The sequence below is a fragment of the Vipera ursinii genome, assembly GCF_947247035.1.
Source record: "Vipera ursinii genome assembly, chromosome: 2".
In the NCBI taxonomy this organism is placed as follows: domain Eukaryota; kingdom Metazoa; phylum Chordata; class Lepidosauria; order Squamata; family Viperidae; genus Vipera; species Vipera ursinii.
The window spans coordinates 247,415,722-247,433,835 of record NC_139513.1 but is presented as its reverse complement, the minus strand read 5'-3'; the positions used below and the strand labels follow the sequence as shown (position 1 = coordinate 247,433,835).

The window sequence follows — 18,114 nt, the reverse complement described above, 5'->3', positions numbered from 1 at the left end:
TGGGTGTTTGTCTCAAGAATATGATCCACGGAATTACTCAAGTGTTGTCTCCCAAATCTTTTGCTTAATAGGGCCCACATAAGGAAATGAAATGTTCCCTTACTGATTTTTCCATGCTTCAGCTTGGTTATGCAGATAATGTCTAATCTCTCATAATATGTATTGATATGCCAATTTCTTTTCTATTTTTTTTGGTAGGTTACAAAAACTGAATTGGAAAAATTAAAATCTAGTTATAGACAATTAATTAAGGAAGTAAACTCTGCCAAAGAAAAATACAAGGAAGCATTAACTAAAGGTAGGTATATAATGGCAATCAAAATATTATTTAAATTTGGTTTAAGCCCTAAGACCTTTGAACATGATAAAATTTACAGAAGCAATACAACTGGTGGACACAGTACTGGTTAGTTAAGTGAACAGCAGAAAGAAGGGCTATATATGCCAACTTGAGTTCCTTTGCAAAAGGCTGAGTATACATCCTGACATGTAACTATCACAACCATTGTTGAATAAGTGAGTAACTGGATTGACACATAGTGCTGAATGATAAGCTAGGTTTTATAAATGACATAGTTTCATGCATTATAGCTTAAAATTATATGTGCCAAAGTCATATACTTTAGAATCTTGTTTTCCTTACACCTAAATAATAAACTTAAGAGTTCTAAAATTGTTCTCTTATTCTTTTCCTGGCAGCATTGGGTTTTACAGTCTACTTCTCATTTGATTCCTGTGAGATGGGTAGCCATATAAATTTAATTAATAAAAAAAATAAATTTACTCAGAGAGCCTATTGAGTACGAACAATTAAAATTTTGCAGTAATACTTTATGAGTAACAGAATACGATAGAAATTTTTAAAGACTTAATGTGAACAAAACTCAATGCTTATTTAGAAAATTATAGTTTATTTTCTCACAAGAATTAGCATCCTATATTTTATTTCAAAAATACTAATGTCTTTTTTCCTTTCTTTTTTACCTCTCAGTCCCCTTCTCAGTTACCACTCCTCTTTTATTCCCTCTCTACAAGTGCTTCTAGCTTTATCGTTGCCTTCCTTGTACGAAAGTTACTAACCTTTGATTTTCTGTAGTAGAATGTAAGCAATCTACTGTTTCATCATATAAGTCAGAATTTTTTTACCCACAACAGGCTATGAGGCTGTACTAATAATTTGTTAATCAAAATATGTACAAGTGCTTGTACAAATTCTTTTTAAGGAGCTACAAGAAGGAGTTCTGTAGCAGTTCTCAAGCAAGTAGGAGAATTTGATTTAGTTGTACAAGTAGTCTTCACTTACTGACATAACTGAGACCAGGAATGTCACTAAGTGACAAGTGGAAGATTACGGAACTGTCTCAACTTACAATGGCAGTTCTGCAGTGCTACATTACATTTAACATACTTTATAGTATAGTAAAAAACTCCTACATCTATGAAAAACCAAGAGCAAGAAGGAATATTGTGATCCTCCTCAATTTGCAATGATATTCTGCTTCTTGTTGTAGCACTCAATTCTTCAAAGTTAGTACTCTGTTATTCGAAGTATATTTATCCCTGCTTTGGACTGTATACAATATTTTGACCAAATTGATCCTTTCACTGATATATATTTTTTTCAACAGTCAGAACAAAGCAAGCAATTCCTAGACATAATGCTATGTGTGCCTGACTGCTCAACGTGTATTTTTTTTTACAGAATTTGCAGAGGGGAAAGATTGCTTAAACAAACTTAGCCCTTCCTAAATTGCTTTTCACAATGGTTCCCTGAAGAGTGTTAACCACAAGTTAACAAGCTTAGCTCTGCCACCATAATTAATTATGTTGCTGTCTGAAATTGGCACAATCCTAATCAATTTCACCCTAAAGATTTGCCTCCTATGTGGCTGGGAACAAGTTAAGCATGTAGCTGGTGTTAAGGCATTCCTTTCAATGTGTATTCCCATTGTGTATTTGCTTACTCTTGTAATTGAATGTTTAATAACTTACATTGCAAGAACTTTATACAGAATCAAGGTAGTGTGGAATAGATTTACAACAGTGGATGAGGTGAGAGTCCCCAAGAGTATGTGAAATTATTTGATTTTTATCCCCTTTTTTATTGTTTATAAATAAGTCAAGGCAGCAAACATAACTAATGCTCTTCCTTCTCCTATTTTCCTCACAGCAAAAATCTTGGGAGGTGGCTTGGGTTGCGAGAGAGAGACTGACTGGTTCAAAGTCACCCAACTGGTTTTTGATGCGTCATATGGGACTAGAACTGTCCCCTAGTTTTTAGGCTCGCACAACTAGACTAAACCGGCTTTGTTTGTAACATTGGGAACTATAGAATTAAAAGAAATTGCTCCATGTTTTCTTTTCCTGATCTTTATACTGCCTTTGCATTTGCAAAGTGGGGTTATATATAATGATTCACTTGTGTCTATGTTACTGAGATACAGAGAAGGAAAGAAGATATAATTATGTACTTATCTCTCTTTTGGAAAATAGGCTTAAAGCTGTTTTAAAATGGCATAAAGCCTGCAAAATAGTTTGATTATTGTGGTCTTGTTTAGTCTGGAGCCTGGTTAGATTCAGTCATTGCACAAGTAAAGAGTATTGTTTATATGTTTAGAATAATTATATTATGCCCATATGTGGATTTGAAAAGATTTGCAATGCAAGTCAAAATCATTTTTGTTCGTCTTACATTTTTTTGCTTACTTCATATCCCAATATAATCATAATGACAAATTTTAGGTGTGCTTTGCTACAGAGTGCACATGATTTGATCAAAACAAAACAAAACAAAACTAAGGAGGCACTGCATTTTACTTTTTAAGAGTTAAGATGATTAAGATTTATTCCCTCACCTCAACACTTTTTGGCATTCAGTCTGGAAAATTATTCATTTTCCTCCTTTCTCCCCCCTTTTCCTTTCTTTCAGGAAAGGAAACTGAAAAAGCCAAAGATCGTTATGATAAAGCCACAATGAAACTCCACATGTTGCACAATCAATACGTGTTGGCATTGAAAGGAGCACAGTTACATCAGCACCAGTATTATGATGCTACACTTCCTTTGTTCCTTGACTCTTTACAGAAGATGCAAGAAGAAATGATTAAAGGACTGTAAGACGTAGTGTTTTGTCTCATAAAAGCATGTGTAGTCCACCTAAGTTTTCATCTTAAGTTTTTAGAAATGAATAGCAGTGTCCTAAGCTTCTACATGTGATATTTCTAACTGGTATATTTTTTTTTACACCAGTACAAATCAAAAACAGGGTTTTGTGATGTTTGAAATTGTGTATGTCAGGTACAAACCTCACTTGTGAATCAATGTAACAGAATTTTAATATTTCATCTTTTACAGGAAAATTGTAAATTGCAGCTAGAATTAGAAACTTTTCCTGTACTGAACTGCTAAACCCTAATATGAGTGTCCTATTGTAGAATGCTTCCTCATAGTTGACGCTCTATTTTTCTTAACCAGTAAGAGTCGTTTCATTCTTCTAGGCTTCTGATTTACAATTTTGTTTTTGCTTTTTCTGTTGCCTAGCTGCTATTTATTTTTTGTGACAGTTTTGTCTGTCTAGCTAGCTAAACTATTTAATTCATTTGTTAAAGTACATGTGGGCACACCACCTATGGGTCTTGGGCAATAGTTATAGGTGGAGTGAAGAATAAAAGATTAAATGTCAGCAGGCTGACAATTCTCAACCGGCCGAACAGAGCGGTGACGCGCTCTATGAGTGGAGCGCAGAAACGCTGATGATATAAGTGCAGTATCCCCACTCTGATGATTTCATCCTGATGACGTTGGTAGTTAGCCAACAAAAGCTTGATTTTTAATAAAACTGTTTTAGTTTTCTACCTTATCCCAGTGTTCAGATTTCTTGTTCTGATTTAAATATGCCTGGGATTCGTATTTTTAGTTTGATTAAGGAGTGCGTGTGTGTGTGTGTGTGTGTGCGCGCACACACACACACACAGACAGACACACACAAATATATAAATATAAATATAAATAATACAATATGAGGTGCTTTTTGTGAAGGGCCATAATTTTAGAGTTGGATTACACAATCCAAGAAGTAGCAAGAACATAGGTGTTTTTTTCTAGTTGTACAATTTCTCTAGTTAGCTAAGTTGAATAAATATTCAGAGCTGCCTTTTACCAGCTTTGGTTGATTATCAGATATGTCTATTTGTGGAAAATAACCATAAAGCTTTCCTACACTTGCTGGTAACCAACAGGTTTGACCATAGTTATATATTGTACAGAGAGGTCTTTGTCATTTGATTGGAAATTTTGTTTTATATAAAATACACTAGATAGGTTGCATTGTGGAAGAATATTCCAAATTATACCTGTAATTAAAATGCTGCGGTGGCTGCCAATCTATTTGCAAGCAAAATACAAAAGGGAGGATTATTAATGTACTTCATGGCTTAGGTCCTGGTTACTGCATTAGAAAGAATCTCTCATTCCGAATAATGTTCATAATTACTGATATCTGAGGATATTTTGTTGATAGTTGCTGTAAGCCCATTGGGTAGCAACTCTGGACTGAATGTTCTGTTTCTGCCCTAGTTCTTTTGAACTAGCCAAATAGAGTGGCCTGACATCTTTATTAGGTTTTTTTTAAAAAAGAGCTTTAAAAGACAGCGTACTGTACAAACTGCTGATTCTAACTGTTAAATTTAATTATTTGTTTTATTTTGTGTTAATCAAAATTTTGTCTTCATTGTAATTTCTTTTATTTATTTACCAGGTAGACTTTGATACAATCAGTAGGATATTAAATAAACTTACAAATAGATTATTTGGAGTCTTTTTTAAGTAATTATAACTTCCTTCTTAACCCTTATTGGCTATTCATATTATATGATGGACTTTTCAGTATAATTATTTCTGTCAGTATCTGAAATCAGATTGTTCCCTATTGAAACAAAGAATAACATGCTAATAAGTATTCTGACATCATCACAGCTATGCCTTAAAACATTTTTAATGGAAACCATAATTGCAATTCTCAAAGCAGGAGACATATTCTTTTGTGATTGAAGTTCTTTTTATTTCTTCAATAAAAAAACATAACATTAGTATCCTTACCTATTTAGTGCTTTGAATTATCTAGTGATTACTTTGTAACAGCAGAAATTGTGTTTGTTGGACTTATTTATGTGAAATAAAAGGATAGTTACTCTATCCTTGCCCCATATTTTCCATTATATATTATGAAAATTTCTATTATATATTATGAAAGATTTTAAAATATTGGGTTCTTCAGAAACCATAAAGAGATATTATTTTAGGGCACTGGCTGTTTTTTATGTTAGTGACCATATTTATGTTGGAATTATTATCTCTTTTTAAATGTCTTGGAAAATGTTATGCTGCATGAAGATAATATACAATATATTGAGCATAATTGTATTCTTTCACATTTTTTCAAAGTTATTGTGCTGAAACTGCAGTAAGTCTCTTAATTAGAATAGATTACACCAAGTAGATTATTACTAGTTTATGTGAGATAAAGAGTTATTCATTCATGTAGTTTCTCCTTCAATGTAACAAAACAGTCAGATGAGGAAAAATAAGGGAGATACTGTATATTCATTCAGTACATCATCTGTGGTCTGAAAAACAAGAGAAGAAAAATAGAACAGTTTTAGCTGTACACTTGAACTGTTTTTCACATCAGTAATGTGATGAAGAAAATTAAAAACAGGCAAATTACACTGACTAAAATACTATAAAGTAACTGTTCCCTTGCCTGAGGTATTTAAAAGGTTCATTAATATTTGTGACTTATTTAGAATAAGTGGACATGGCAAGTTAAATTTCCCTTAAAATATCAAACAGACTTTTAAAAATAGATTATAATCTATTGCCCTCATCTGGTATAGAAAAATTGGGACAAATATAAAATCATTCAGTCCTATTTTCTAGGAGGAAAGTGTTGATTCCCACCCCCACCCCCCAATCACTATCTCTCCAGGATACAACTAACTCATTTTCCAGTGCATCTTTATCTTTTTCTTAAAAGATAGGCATACCTTCCATCAAAGCAGTGATCAATTATCTACTGGCTTTATTTTTAAGGCCCATTGATAATCTTGGAAGTAAAGATTATGTGGAGATGGCACTCTTGCTTTGTAGATGCGAGCTTTTCATTTAAAATTATAGTAATATTCTTTTAAATGAGAATCAGATACGCATTGGTGCCTTGCCAGGCATTAAAGACAATGTCCAAATGTAGGTAGTATATTCCTTAGCCGAAGTACTGCATTTGAAAGATCCTGAGCAAAAGAGCAGAGCTTAGTCTATAAGATAAATGGTTAACTTTCAGTCTTGCCCTGATCAAAATAAGTACAATAAAAATATTGTGCAGATCTCTTGTATTTTTCTTCCTAAGGTTCTAAACCAAGATGAACACTTGCCTGAGAATAAAGCCTATCAATTCATTTGGATTTACATATGATCAAGCACCATAATGTCACAGGCTGCTAGGCATTAATGAGCAGATAAGCTCAACTCTCAAATATGAATAGTCGAAGTAGAGGTTTCATGAAGAATGAACTGCATGTACTACTGGTACCAAGTATCCTGATCATTTGAAGGGTTCTCTAACAGGCATGCAGAAGTTTGGGGTACCTCATTTGAAATAAAGGCAACCTTGAATAAGTAGAAAGTGGGCCATCAAAGTTGATCACAGAAAAGAAAATTAAACCCTACGAAAAGAAGTTGAAAATATTCAGTTGAAGAATAGATAAGAGTACTCTTTGAATATCTGAAAGAATGTTACATAGATGGTAGCCAAGACCGGTCTCTATCATCCCAAAAGGCAGGACATGAACTAACAAATGTGAATTATAGTAAGATAATTTCTACTGAAGGTTAAAAAAAAAGCTATTAACTAAAACATATTGGCACTGTAATATATTAAAGAAATTAAGTTTAAAAATAGTTGGATAACTTATTATATATACATTAATTTATTTTTCTGCACAAAACTGGGACTTAAATTGCCTTGCTTTAAATCATCTTGATTCAATGTTTATACATTTATACTTTATACATTGTTTAAAATACATTTTGAATATGTTTTCATGGTATTTTTTTGCAGGAAAGGAATCTTAGAAGAATACAGTCAGATCACCAGTCTTGTGACAGAAGAACTAGTGAATGTTCATAAAGAGATCCAGATATCTGTTGAAGAATTAGACCCTGGATCAGAGTACAGTAGTTTCATAGAAACTCACAGGTAAAATATTGGTGGTGGTGTTTTACTGCACAATAAGTATTTTATTTATTTATTTAGAAAATTTATATTGCCACCTACTCACACATGGGATTCAAGGTAGTTTACATGGATATAAGTATATTCTTTACAATGCAGTACATAGTAACTGTGCTTATAGAAATAAGTCCATGTAATAACAAAGTGATCTGTGTGATTTATTTTATTTATTTTTTATTATTTTATTTTTATTACATTTATATCCCGCCCTTCTCCGAAGACTCAGGGCGGCTTACAAGCTTAGCAGTAGCCTTCATTCTATGTATATGCCTGCTTGTTAGGGCTTTCACACACACCCCAAGCGGCATTATTACAAAGTCAGCTTATTGCCCCCAACAATCTGGGTCCTCATTTTACCTACCTCGGAAGGATGGAAGGCTGAGTCAACCTTGAGCCTGGTGGGATGCGAACCTGCACTAATTGCAGGCAGCTGGTGTTACTTAAGGAGGCATCAGCCCACTGCTCCACCAAGGCTCATTTAAATTGCTCAACTGTTACAAGTAGCTCTTTCATATAAATTCTTCAATGCACATATTTACATCAGATGTAGTAAATTGTAGCTAATTAAATCTGTGCAGTATTCCTATTGTAATCTGCAAAAAATTCCTCCATTAATAACTTTTTAGTATTTCTTCAGATATTTTGCTACTGTATATGGACTGAGATTTGTTGATTATGACATACAGATTAGAAAGTTTGGGTGCTGCAATTACTGATGCATAGATTTTAAAAGAACATGCAGGACTATTAAACTGCATGATTATTACTTGAGGCTATTATTTTAGCAATTCAATAAAATTCACTTTTTACTTGTTTGCTATTTTAAAGAAATAGTTCTTTTAAATATAAAATATATGTCTCAAGACATAATGTTATTTATGGCTACTACATTTTTATTGAGTTACAGAATTTGCTTTTTAGTATGTAATGATAAATGTGCTATACATGTAAAGAAAATCAGTTTTAATTTAGAATGGCAGAACATTTCTAGCAAGAATGGGTGCTCTATTTGTAATAATTTAGAAGCAGTCTGGTTCTCTTAACAGTTCCTTCCTTCTGCCACTGCAGTTCTTTGCTAGAAATCTGTTGCTGCATTTAGAATTTCACAGAAGAGGTAACAGAATTCTAATATACTGAAGCAGTAAAAAGAGTATATTTTGCAGTAGTTGACTTCTTTTCATTTGAAAAATCTAAATGTGATTTACTCTAGCAGACTGAAGTGGAGGAATCTTTGCTTTTGATTTCATATCCAGAACTTTCATACTTTTAGATAAATTTCTTAACCACCCATCTCCAGCAGAGAATGAATGAATGAATGAATGAATGAATGAATGAATGAATGAATGAATGAATAAGAAACCATTACAGCATATAACAAAAAACAGATGGGAGAGGGGGAGAGAAATAAAATGAGAGTAGATTTTGAACATTTACATGGTATGGCATAGTTATGCCAGAAAGTACTGTGTAACTGTAAAGCAGTATGGGTTATTCAACTAATCTTAAATTATTATAACTGCAGGACCAATGTATCTTAACTTATAATTAACCTTCCTAATATAGCAATCAGTGATGGAAGTTTGTTACTCACTGCAACCACAATTTTGAATAATTTCTTTTTTCCCCCTTTCTCCTGAGGAAGGATAATCCTAGGAGCTCATCAATTCTTTGAGTAGATTCTTAAAAATGGCAGCCAAGTGGTTTTAAAAAAGAAGTGCCTTACACTTGTGTTATTATTGCTTTTTTAACTAAAGGACATCAGATATTGAACAACAAGAAATAGAATTTGATACATCATTATTAGAAGAAAATGAAAATCTTCAAGCCAATGAGATTATGTGGAATAATTTGACAGCTGAAGCTTTACAAACTATGTAAGTAATTTAGCCTCTTTTTTCCATCTCAATTTTGTCTGTGTAGGATATAAAAACTGTGCTGAATCAGGAATGATCTATGTAATATAAAATATTTTATAAGAAATTTATAGCCATTCTCTGTCTCCCCATTTTTCAATGACCAGGTTGTATACAAAATGCAATATAAATCAAATTGGTTGTGCTGTCCAAAATTATTTTACTTTCTTAATTTAAGTTTTCAGAAATGTGGGTCTGTATACTTTTGCAAAGAATTACATAAAAGAATTGTGTAAGGTTGTGGCTGGGTGATGGCTACTTTAGAGAAAATTGGAGAATAATGACAGTGAAACTCCCACTTACTCTTCAATGTCCATTTAATATTAAAGTTCATCATCAGGACTACGTAGGGCATTTCATAATGATGTCATTATGCAAATGTCACCAATTGTGTCATTTGCATCAATTTATTTCAGACAGTGGACATCTGCTATTTAGAGAAAAGATCTGAATGAAATTTGATTGATTGCACTTGAAGTCTGCTAAATGGGATTCTATTAAATCAAGGTTTTACAGTATCTGGGAAGAGAACTCTGTGACACAGCAATTTCCACACATCAAGAAGAACATGTGCCCATAGAAATGATGTAACAAAAATGCATCTAAAACTGGAGCACTTTGTATCAAAATAGTGTCTTATATATCGTGAAATCAACCTTCATATTTTTATATCTCTCCTGTTTGAATTATGTAGTTCTGGCTAGCACTCTTGTTTTACAGGAAGGTCCAGGTTGTCTGTTTTGTTTTGACAATAACCATATGTAAAAACTAACTCATAGTGAGAAGCTGTTGGATGTTAAATAATATGTTGGAAGGTTAAATTAGAAGATGTTGAATGGGATATGGGATGTTGGGAAGGGAAAAGCTAAGGGTAGTGAAAATAAGATGAGACATATTGGACCTATATCCAGTTGGGGAGGCAAGCCAACTGGAGTTGACTCTGTATAATGGCAGAGGCTATGAAGAGTAAGCAAAGTTGCTGCTGGTTTATGTTTTGCAGAGACAGCTGCAGAAGCAAGAGAGAACAGAGTGATAATTGCCGTTGTTGATCAGGCAGTCACAGGAGAGGCAAGGAGCTAGCCCATCCAGAAAAATTCTGTAACATTTGTGGCTGGAACAATATCCTGGCAAAGATCAGTGAGAATGGTAGAGACCAGGACAAAGAGTAGAGAATTGTTTGCAAGGTTTGTAGCAGAAGCCAGAAGAGTAGAAGACTGGAAGCTGTTATGGCAACAGGTTCCTAAATACTTGTTTGATGATGGCTGGAGGAAAGAGAGAGAAATAATGAAATAAACAGTTGAGGGCTTTATTTGAAAACATAGCTTGTGGATTGCCGATGGGCTATAATATTAGAGTTCTTGGCTGATATGCTGCAAGGATCCCCTTTGAGTGAGAAAATTGAAGAGGAGCCCTTGCTTTACTTAATAAACAGGTAGGCTCTGGAGGATTTATTTATAATAGGTAGTAGATTATAGAGAAAAGAAAAAGTGGAGATGGTTATGTCTGATTTTGAATATGAACAGTAGAAGTCTAAATGTAACTTAAGAGTTTATCATTATGCCTTGTTAATTTCCATTACGTTGAGGTGGTCCACGTGCTAGATGAGATTGTTCTAATCACCCAATCTAGCTGCCAATTCCTTCTGTTCTCCAGTTATCGGAGGAGCTTCAGGAGTGAAAGGAAGTGAAAAAATGTTGGAATCAATGGTGATATAAAATAAAAAATGAGACCCAAATGTGGCCATTTGGGTCTACCCAGTGATAATAAAAACAGTAAAACATCTGTTCTATGCATTTTGTCAATGGAATCAACAGCCATGTTCAGCATAATCACTGGGGTTGTTGGAAGGAGTCTTTTATCCATTTTTGTTATAGCACCCTTTGGAGCCCAAATACTTGGTAATTGTAACTGTTGCACTGATCAGCACACATTTGGAAACCATACCAGGTTGCCTTTAGTAATGACTCAGAACCTGCAGCTGGCTCAAATGTAGCAAATGACTGGAGACACTACTGGGGATTTTCATGTACCTGTTTGGACCTGTTACTAGTAAGTTTTGGTGGCCAGTTCAAAATTCAAAGTACCATTAACTGTAAAGGCCTGGCACATTGTTGGGACACGTAAGAGTCAGCCTTAATTAAACATGATTTTTTCTTCAGTCCATACATCTAGAAAGCATACCCGAAATTTTCAACTGCCACAAGAAAGGGAATGTGAATCAGAAATTTCAGCCCAAAGATGAACTTTGTCCTTTTTCTTGTGATACTTTGAAAGTCACCAAAGATTGTTTTTGTTCAACAAGCCTTTGGCCCAGGATGAGGAATGATACACAATTATCTAGTTTGAAACTATGATTGTTTTAATGTAGTGGAGGGTGGTAGGATTTGGGTTAAATTTTGAATGATAGACCATCTGGAATCTGCACTAGGAAAGTATATGAATATTATGAAACAAAGTAAACATGTTCATTATTTTTTCTCTCCTTCTCACGGGACTAATAATTATATGTCAGAAAATATATTTTTGCATGTAGGAGCATAGACAAATAATTTTTGTTATAGCATGATGGCACCTTACATTCCCCCTATGCATGTGCAGAACTTGCTTTCATTTATGTAAGAAGGTTTCCCATTTTTGTACCATCATCAGGGTTGACCATAATCTCCCAAAAGATGTACAAGGAAGTTGATGAACTTCTCATTGCTGTGAAATTCTTGAAAAGAAAAATTAATGATTTCCTGTTTGTAAATGAAATTAACTTCTGCTCACAACTTTCAATACAGGATTTAATTATCAAAAGGTCTTGCCACTGTGATCATAATTTCTCGTAATAAAAAGAAGCATGTTCTAAGCTTTCAGACTTCCAGACTTCTAATCACCATTAGGACTTGTCTTTTCTTTGTTTGACTGTATGAGGAACAAGATACTGCACTGTACCTAGTAACTTTGAAATAAGATATGTGTAGCATAAAATAGAAAATGAAAGGTTGTTCTCTGGAAAAGTTCTGTTATATGAGTTTTTAGTTATGATCCCTCTATTGATGAATAGTGAAAGCAAAGAAAATTGGAAGTGCTAAGTTAATAAATCTAGTAAATTAATATGTTCTGTTTAATTTGACATTGTTCTATGCTACTGTATTATTCAGATTCTTGAGATAATAGATGATACGTTTTGTCCTAGTATTGGACAGATTGGGGAAAATTAATGTGTCTCAGTGCAGTTAGCTGACTTAGTGAATCTTCCAACTCTTCCATTGTAAGTGATACTTTCTTAGTGAAAGGTTATTCTTGGTCTGCAGTTCAGAATTCAAATGTTCTCAGGCTAGTATAAACATCTTAAAAGGGTAATGCATTTTTTTAAACTGGTCATCAAGAATTAATGAATTTATATTATTACTGTAGGACAGTTATGGTTTTCATATAACAAGATTCTAAACTGTTAATTGTTGTCCCTATAGCAAATTAATTCTGGTACATTTAAATGAACATAATTAGTTCATAACAAAAAAGGCCCAACAGCATATAAATAAATGCAATGAGCTAAAGAAGATTGTTTTTATATGTAGTAAAAATGTATTTGTGGAGCTTTATTGCATTTATGTTGTTTGAAACTATATTATAGGCAGAATAATCTCAAAATGAAACCCATTAAATTCTAGTTTGTTTGCAATATGTTTAGCATAATATTGTTCCTGTTGTTGTACCTCTTTTTTATGAAAGTACTTGATATTTTTTTAAAAAATAGCATAAAATGTAAATGATGATGGACGTTGACAGCCTGAAAAGATTCCACATAAAGTATAAATTCTTTTTAGCTTCCATTTTATTTATGAAATTTATAGGTTTCTTTAATTTAACCACTTTAACCAGTTTACAAATATAATAATAATAGTAAATAATACAAAGAAAAACTAAATGTGATAATTATGAGAAAAAAGAATTTTTCCATTGAGAAATACAAAGAAAGTGCTGCTAAATAGTCACAAATTATATTTGTATTCATTTAAATCATAGGTTAAAAACTGTAGTAGAAGAACTGATTCAGACACAGCAGACACTTCTAAATAAGGAGGAACTAGTTCTGGAATTAGAAAAGAAGATTGAAGAGTCTTCTAAGATCTGTGAAAGAAAATCTGAGTGAGTAAATGGCACACATAGCAGTGTATTATACATAATATTAATTTTCCAAGTTCTTCATATAAGATTCTTGAATGAAAATGAGATCCAGATGATGCACTGTATCTCATTTGCTAAGATCATGCTTCATTGCACCCTCTTTGTAAGTCTAGAATTATTGAGTATATTTAATAACTGATTTTAAAGCTAATGTAAAACTCTTTTTAAAAATCTTATAGTACTTCTAGCATTATTTTTCTTTAATTCTTTTATTGTTTATCTGTTGAGTCTGTAATGCATAATTTATTTCCTTTCCCTTTGATTGAGTGTAATGATACTAAACTCTGTATTTCTTTAATTCAGTAATATGGAATTTGGGAAATTTGCATGGATTTCTTCTTTAGATTGTTATTTATTAACTTCTTCGTCCACATTAATTTTTAAATGCAGCCTAAACAGCTTCCTATCCTGTTCTTCCTTAGATTAGGCTCTACAAATAAAGCTTTTTTTTTGGGGGGGGGGGAAGGAAACAAGCTGACAACCACTCAACTCCATGTAGTGTTAAAATCTTAAATCTGCTAAAGATATATTATCCATTACTGTCTTGAGAAATGAAATAAATGCTTCCATTTTTAGTATAATTTTGATGTTGTTCTTTTCAGCATTGTGCTTCTGCTAAGCCAGAAGCAAGCTCTCGAAGAATTAAAGCAAACTGTTCAGCAGCTGAAATGCACTGAAGTCAAATTTGCAGCCCAGAAAGAACTTCTTCAACAAAAAGTGCAAGAAAATGATGGGAAAGAGCCCCCACCTGTTGTAAATTATGAGGAGGATGCCAGATCGGTCTCTTCTATGGTAAAATTTACATTTATTTATGTTAGGATACTGTTGCTAATGTTGCTTTAAAAGAATTTATTTATTCTTTCATTCTTTCATTCATTCATTCATTCATTCATTCATTCATTCATTTGGTTTATATACCGCCCTATTCCCGAAGGACTCAGGGCGGTTTACAGGGCAAAATTTAAAAACAATACAATATAAAATTAAAATAAAATTAAATTAAATATAGCCCCAAAAAGTTAAAATCACAATTTAAAATCATTAAAACCCCTCAGTCCAGGCCAGATAGCCAGAATTGTACTGTTTGTAACTAAAAGCAAACAATATACAGGTAGTTCTTGCTTAAAAACAATAATTGAATTGGAATTAGTACAACTGGGTGGGGGAAGATGTTCCGTGGTACAAGTGTGGCAAGACCTGGGGGACTTGGTGCAGTGTGGGCATCAGGCTCCGCACTCATCTTCCCACTCATAGGCTCCTCTCCTCCTCAGTAGAAAAAGCAATGGGAACAACTTACCCGAGCAACTTGCAACCTTCTGCTGACTTCCCTATTGACTGTTCATGGGAAAGTGGCAGGAAAGGTTGCAAATGGTAATCATGTCCCTGCGGGATGTTGCAGCCAATGTAAATGTGAACCAGTTGCTAAATGCCCAAATCACAACCATGACATTGCAGAAGCTGCAATTTTGAGGACTGTCTTAAGTCACCCTCATTCAGTACCATTCATAACTTTAATCACTGACTGAATGGTTGGAAAATGAATACCTGTAGTACATTGTAAGGTATTAATTTTCCTGACACTTAATTGTAACAATATTAGACATAAAACAGTGTTTATTAAGGCTCTTGGCACTATTTTCTTTGGCTTTATAATGGATTCCAATGTTTAGATAACTCAAAATAAAACATACTTAAGATAAATAAACTCATCCCAGCTAAACTATAATTACTAAGTTCCTGTGTTGAAAGTAGAAATTGATGTGGTGTTATCAAGTTGATGTTGATTATTAGCAACCATATTGATGGACCTCCTCTAGGTTGATATGTCCCTAGCCTGACCCTACACATCTCCAATGGTGTACTTATCACTGCTATAATCAAGTGCAACTACCTTGTTGCTGGTTGTTATCTTTTCTCATGCCTTTCCCATTAATGACTTTCTAAGATGTGGGTCTTCTCATAAAATATCCACAATATGATAAATTGATTCTGATTGTTTGTAGCTGAAGTGAAAATTATTTCTTTTTCTTTGCTATCCATGGTGTTCTCAAGAGCTCCTTCCCACAATAAAAATATCAATGCTCTTTCTGTCTTGGGAAAAAATATTTATTGCATTTATTTGTTATATCCATACAATTATACATTTTGGCGTGGTCTCTACAAGAGGCAAAAAAATGAAAGAGATTAATTTTATGACAGTAATCATTCATAAATATGCAGACATGATTTGCCTCATGTTATTTATTTTTGTACCTTTGAGTTAGTGTTGACTCTTGAGGACTGCATGGACAAGTCCCTGCAGTTTTCTTGGCAAGGTTTTTCAGATGTGGTTTGCCCTTGCTTGTTTCCTTAGGCTAAGACAGAGTCCAAGGTTACCCAACTGACGTTGTGCCTAAGGCAGGACTGGAACTCCTAGTTTCTAGTTTGATGCCTTAACCACTACACCAAACTGGCTCTTTGGCTCACTGCCTCAAATTACTGAATAGGATTTTTTTAAAAAAAAAATTACATAAAAAGATTTTATGCTTGTGTTCAGAAAAGAAAAAGTATTCTTTTTTGAAAACCTGATATCAAATCAAAATGACATTGATTTGCGAAAGAGAATGTTATACTTTTGGAGGTATGTGTTCATGAAAATATAATACTATAAAAATGCATGTATATGAAAATTGATCATTGTAAGAATTTCAGGATGCTGTGGTGTTCTGGATATTGTGTTATAACTATACCCATGGTAGTGTATTTAGATATACATATAAATATTACTTTTTTCCTCTCTTGATCTTTCTTTTTACCCCATTTTGCAGACCTGGAATTGTATTAATTCTTATGCCGATATACTGACTTGGCTTACTTAGTATCTTTGGTAGGAACTTTTTTTTACAAAGTAAATTAAATATAACACATTCTCTCTGTGTGTATGTACACATTTTCATTTTTAAAATAATGAAGATAAGCTTTCTTGTAAGCATATTGCCTCAAACAGGGCTTTTTTTCTCATAGAACACTCAGAACGGAGTTCCAGCACCTTTTTTGGATGGAACCTTGTAGGGTAGGCAAGGCGGGTTGTATGACATGTGTGAGTTCCGGCACCTTTTTCTTTTACAAAAAAAGCACTGGCCTCAAAATGTCCTAATTATAGAAGCAATAACAGCTGTTTAAATTATGAAAAAATACAGTGCCTGAGATTTTATTCAGTCTATGTTTCAGCTTGTATTTTTTTTTAAAAAAAAAAACAAATTCCAAATTTTAAAATATTTATTTATATATCATCTTTTATAAGCTAGAAGCTATATAAGGGCTCTGAGGCTGTGCTTTACAGATAAGTAGATACCCTCATCTAATTGTACAGTACAAACCAATCTACCTGTTATTACCAATACCTAATATTGTTTCTTGTCCATGGTGTTTCCCATAAAACTCAAACACCTGAGTTGGCACAGAGCTGGAATGAACTTAGTCCCTGAATTTGAGAGAAAAATACCCAATACCTTTGAAAAGTACAGGTGATTACATATATTTCAATGTATGATAGGCAACAAATCATTGGTGTGCTTCATTTTTTAAAATGTGAGAAAAAACAAGACATCTTAGAAAAAATTCCTCAAGTGGCAAATGTATATACCTTGAGGTAGCTAATGGTCCCAGGAACCCCTTTCTTTGTCTTTTGTAAAATATGTTGTATCTCCTCCTTTCCCATCAAGTTTGTTTCTTTCTTAGCTTTGATCAAGGACTTTAGAATAGAGTCCTATTGTTTGATTACTCTCATTGCTGTTCCTGAAAAAGCTAGTTTTTGCACATCAAAGGATATGGCTTTAGCTTAAAGGAAAAACCTGATTTCCTAAACCTAAACCCTAAAACTGTATCTAACAATGGTAGCATGGGGACATCTTGACAATATTGTTTCCTCTTCTTTTGATGATTGAATATGAAACATAGCACAGGTATTCAGTATTTTTAAGCAAATAGTGTTCATTGAAACAGATGCATTTTTATTAATTTGGCATGTGTTGGGGCATGAATCTAGATATGTTATTACAGGGAGTGCAGAATTATTAGGCAAATGAGTATTTTGACCACATCATCCTCTTTATGCATGTTGTCTTACTCCAAGCTGTATAGGCTCGAAAGCCTACTACCAATTAAGCATATTAGGTGATGTGCATCTCTGTAATGAGAAGGGGTGTGGTCTAATGACATCAACACCCTGTATCAGGTGTGCATAATTATTAGGCAACTTCCTTTCCTTTGGCAAAATGGGTCAAAAGAAGGACTTGACAGGCTCAGAAAAGTCAAAAATAGTGAGATATCTTGCAGAGGGATGCAGCACTCTTAAAATTGCAAAGCTTCTGAAGCGTGATCATCGAACAATCAAGCGTTTCATTCAAAATAGTCAACAGGGTCGCAAGAAGCGTGTGGAGAAACCAAGGCGCAAAATAACTGCCCATGAACTGAGAAAAGTCAAGCGTGCAGCTGCCAAGATGCCACTTGCCACCAGTTTGGCCATAATTCAGAGCTGCAACATCACTGGAGTGCCCAAAAGCACAAGGTGTGCAATACTCAGAGACATGGCCAAGGTAAGAAAGGCTGAAAGACGACCACCACTGAACAAGACACACAAGCTGAAACATCAAGACTGGGCCAAGAAATATCTCAAGACTGATTTTTCTAAGGTTTTATGGGCTGATGAAATGAGAGTGAGTCTTGATGGGCCAGATGGATGGGCCCGTGGCTGGA

General features: G+C 33.8%; 1 protein-coding gene across 2 annotated transcripts in view; it reads left to right on the top strand.

Moving 5' to 3' along the window:
* Positions 1-18,114, top strand: part of FER (FER tyrosine kinase) — a 146,152-nt gene that overhangs the window by 19,940 nt on the left and 108,098 nt on the right. Inside the window, exons 5-10 of one of the 2 annotated variants that reach the window (XM_083351497.1) lie at positions 199-298; positions 2,930-3,113; positions 7,115-7,252; positions 9,043-9,162; positions 13,216-13,338; positions 13,980-14,169. In XM_083351497.1, coding sequence (XP_083207623.1) covers positions 199-298; positions 2,930-3,113; positions 7,115-7,252; positions 9,043-9,162; positions 13,216-13,338; positions 13,980-14,169 — 855 coding nt within the window. Of the gene's footprint in view, positions 1-198; positions 299-2,929; positions 3,114-7,114; positions 7,253-9,042; positions 9,163-13,215; positions 13,339-13,979; positions 14,170-18,114 lie in introns of those variants that run through there. The other variant, XR_014491071.1, reaches the window with a different exon arrangement.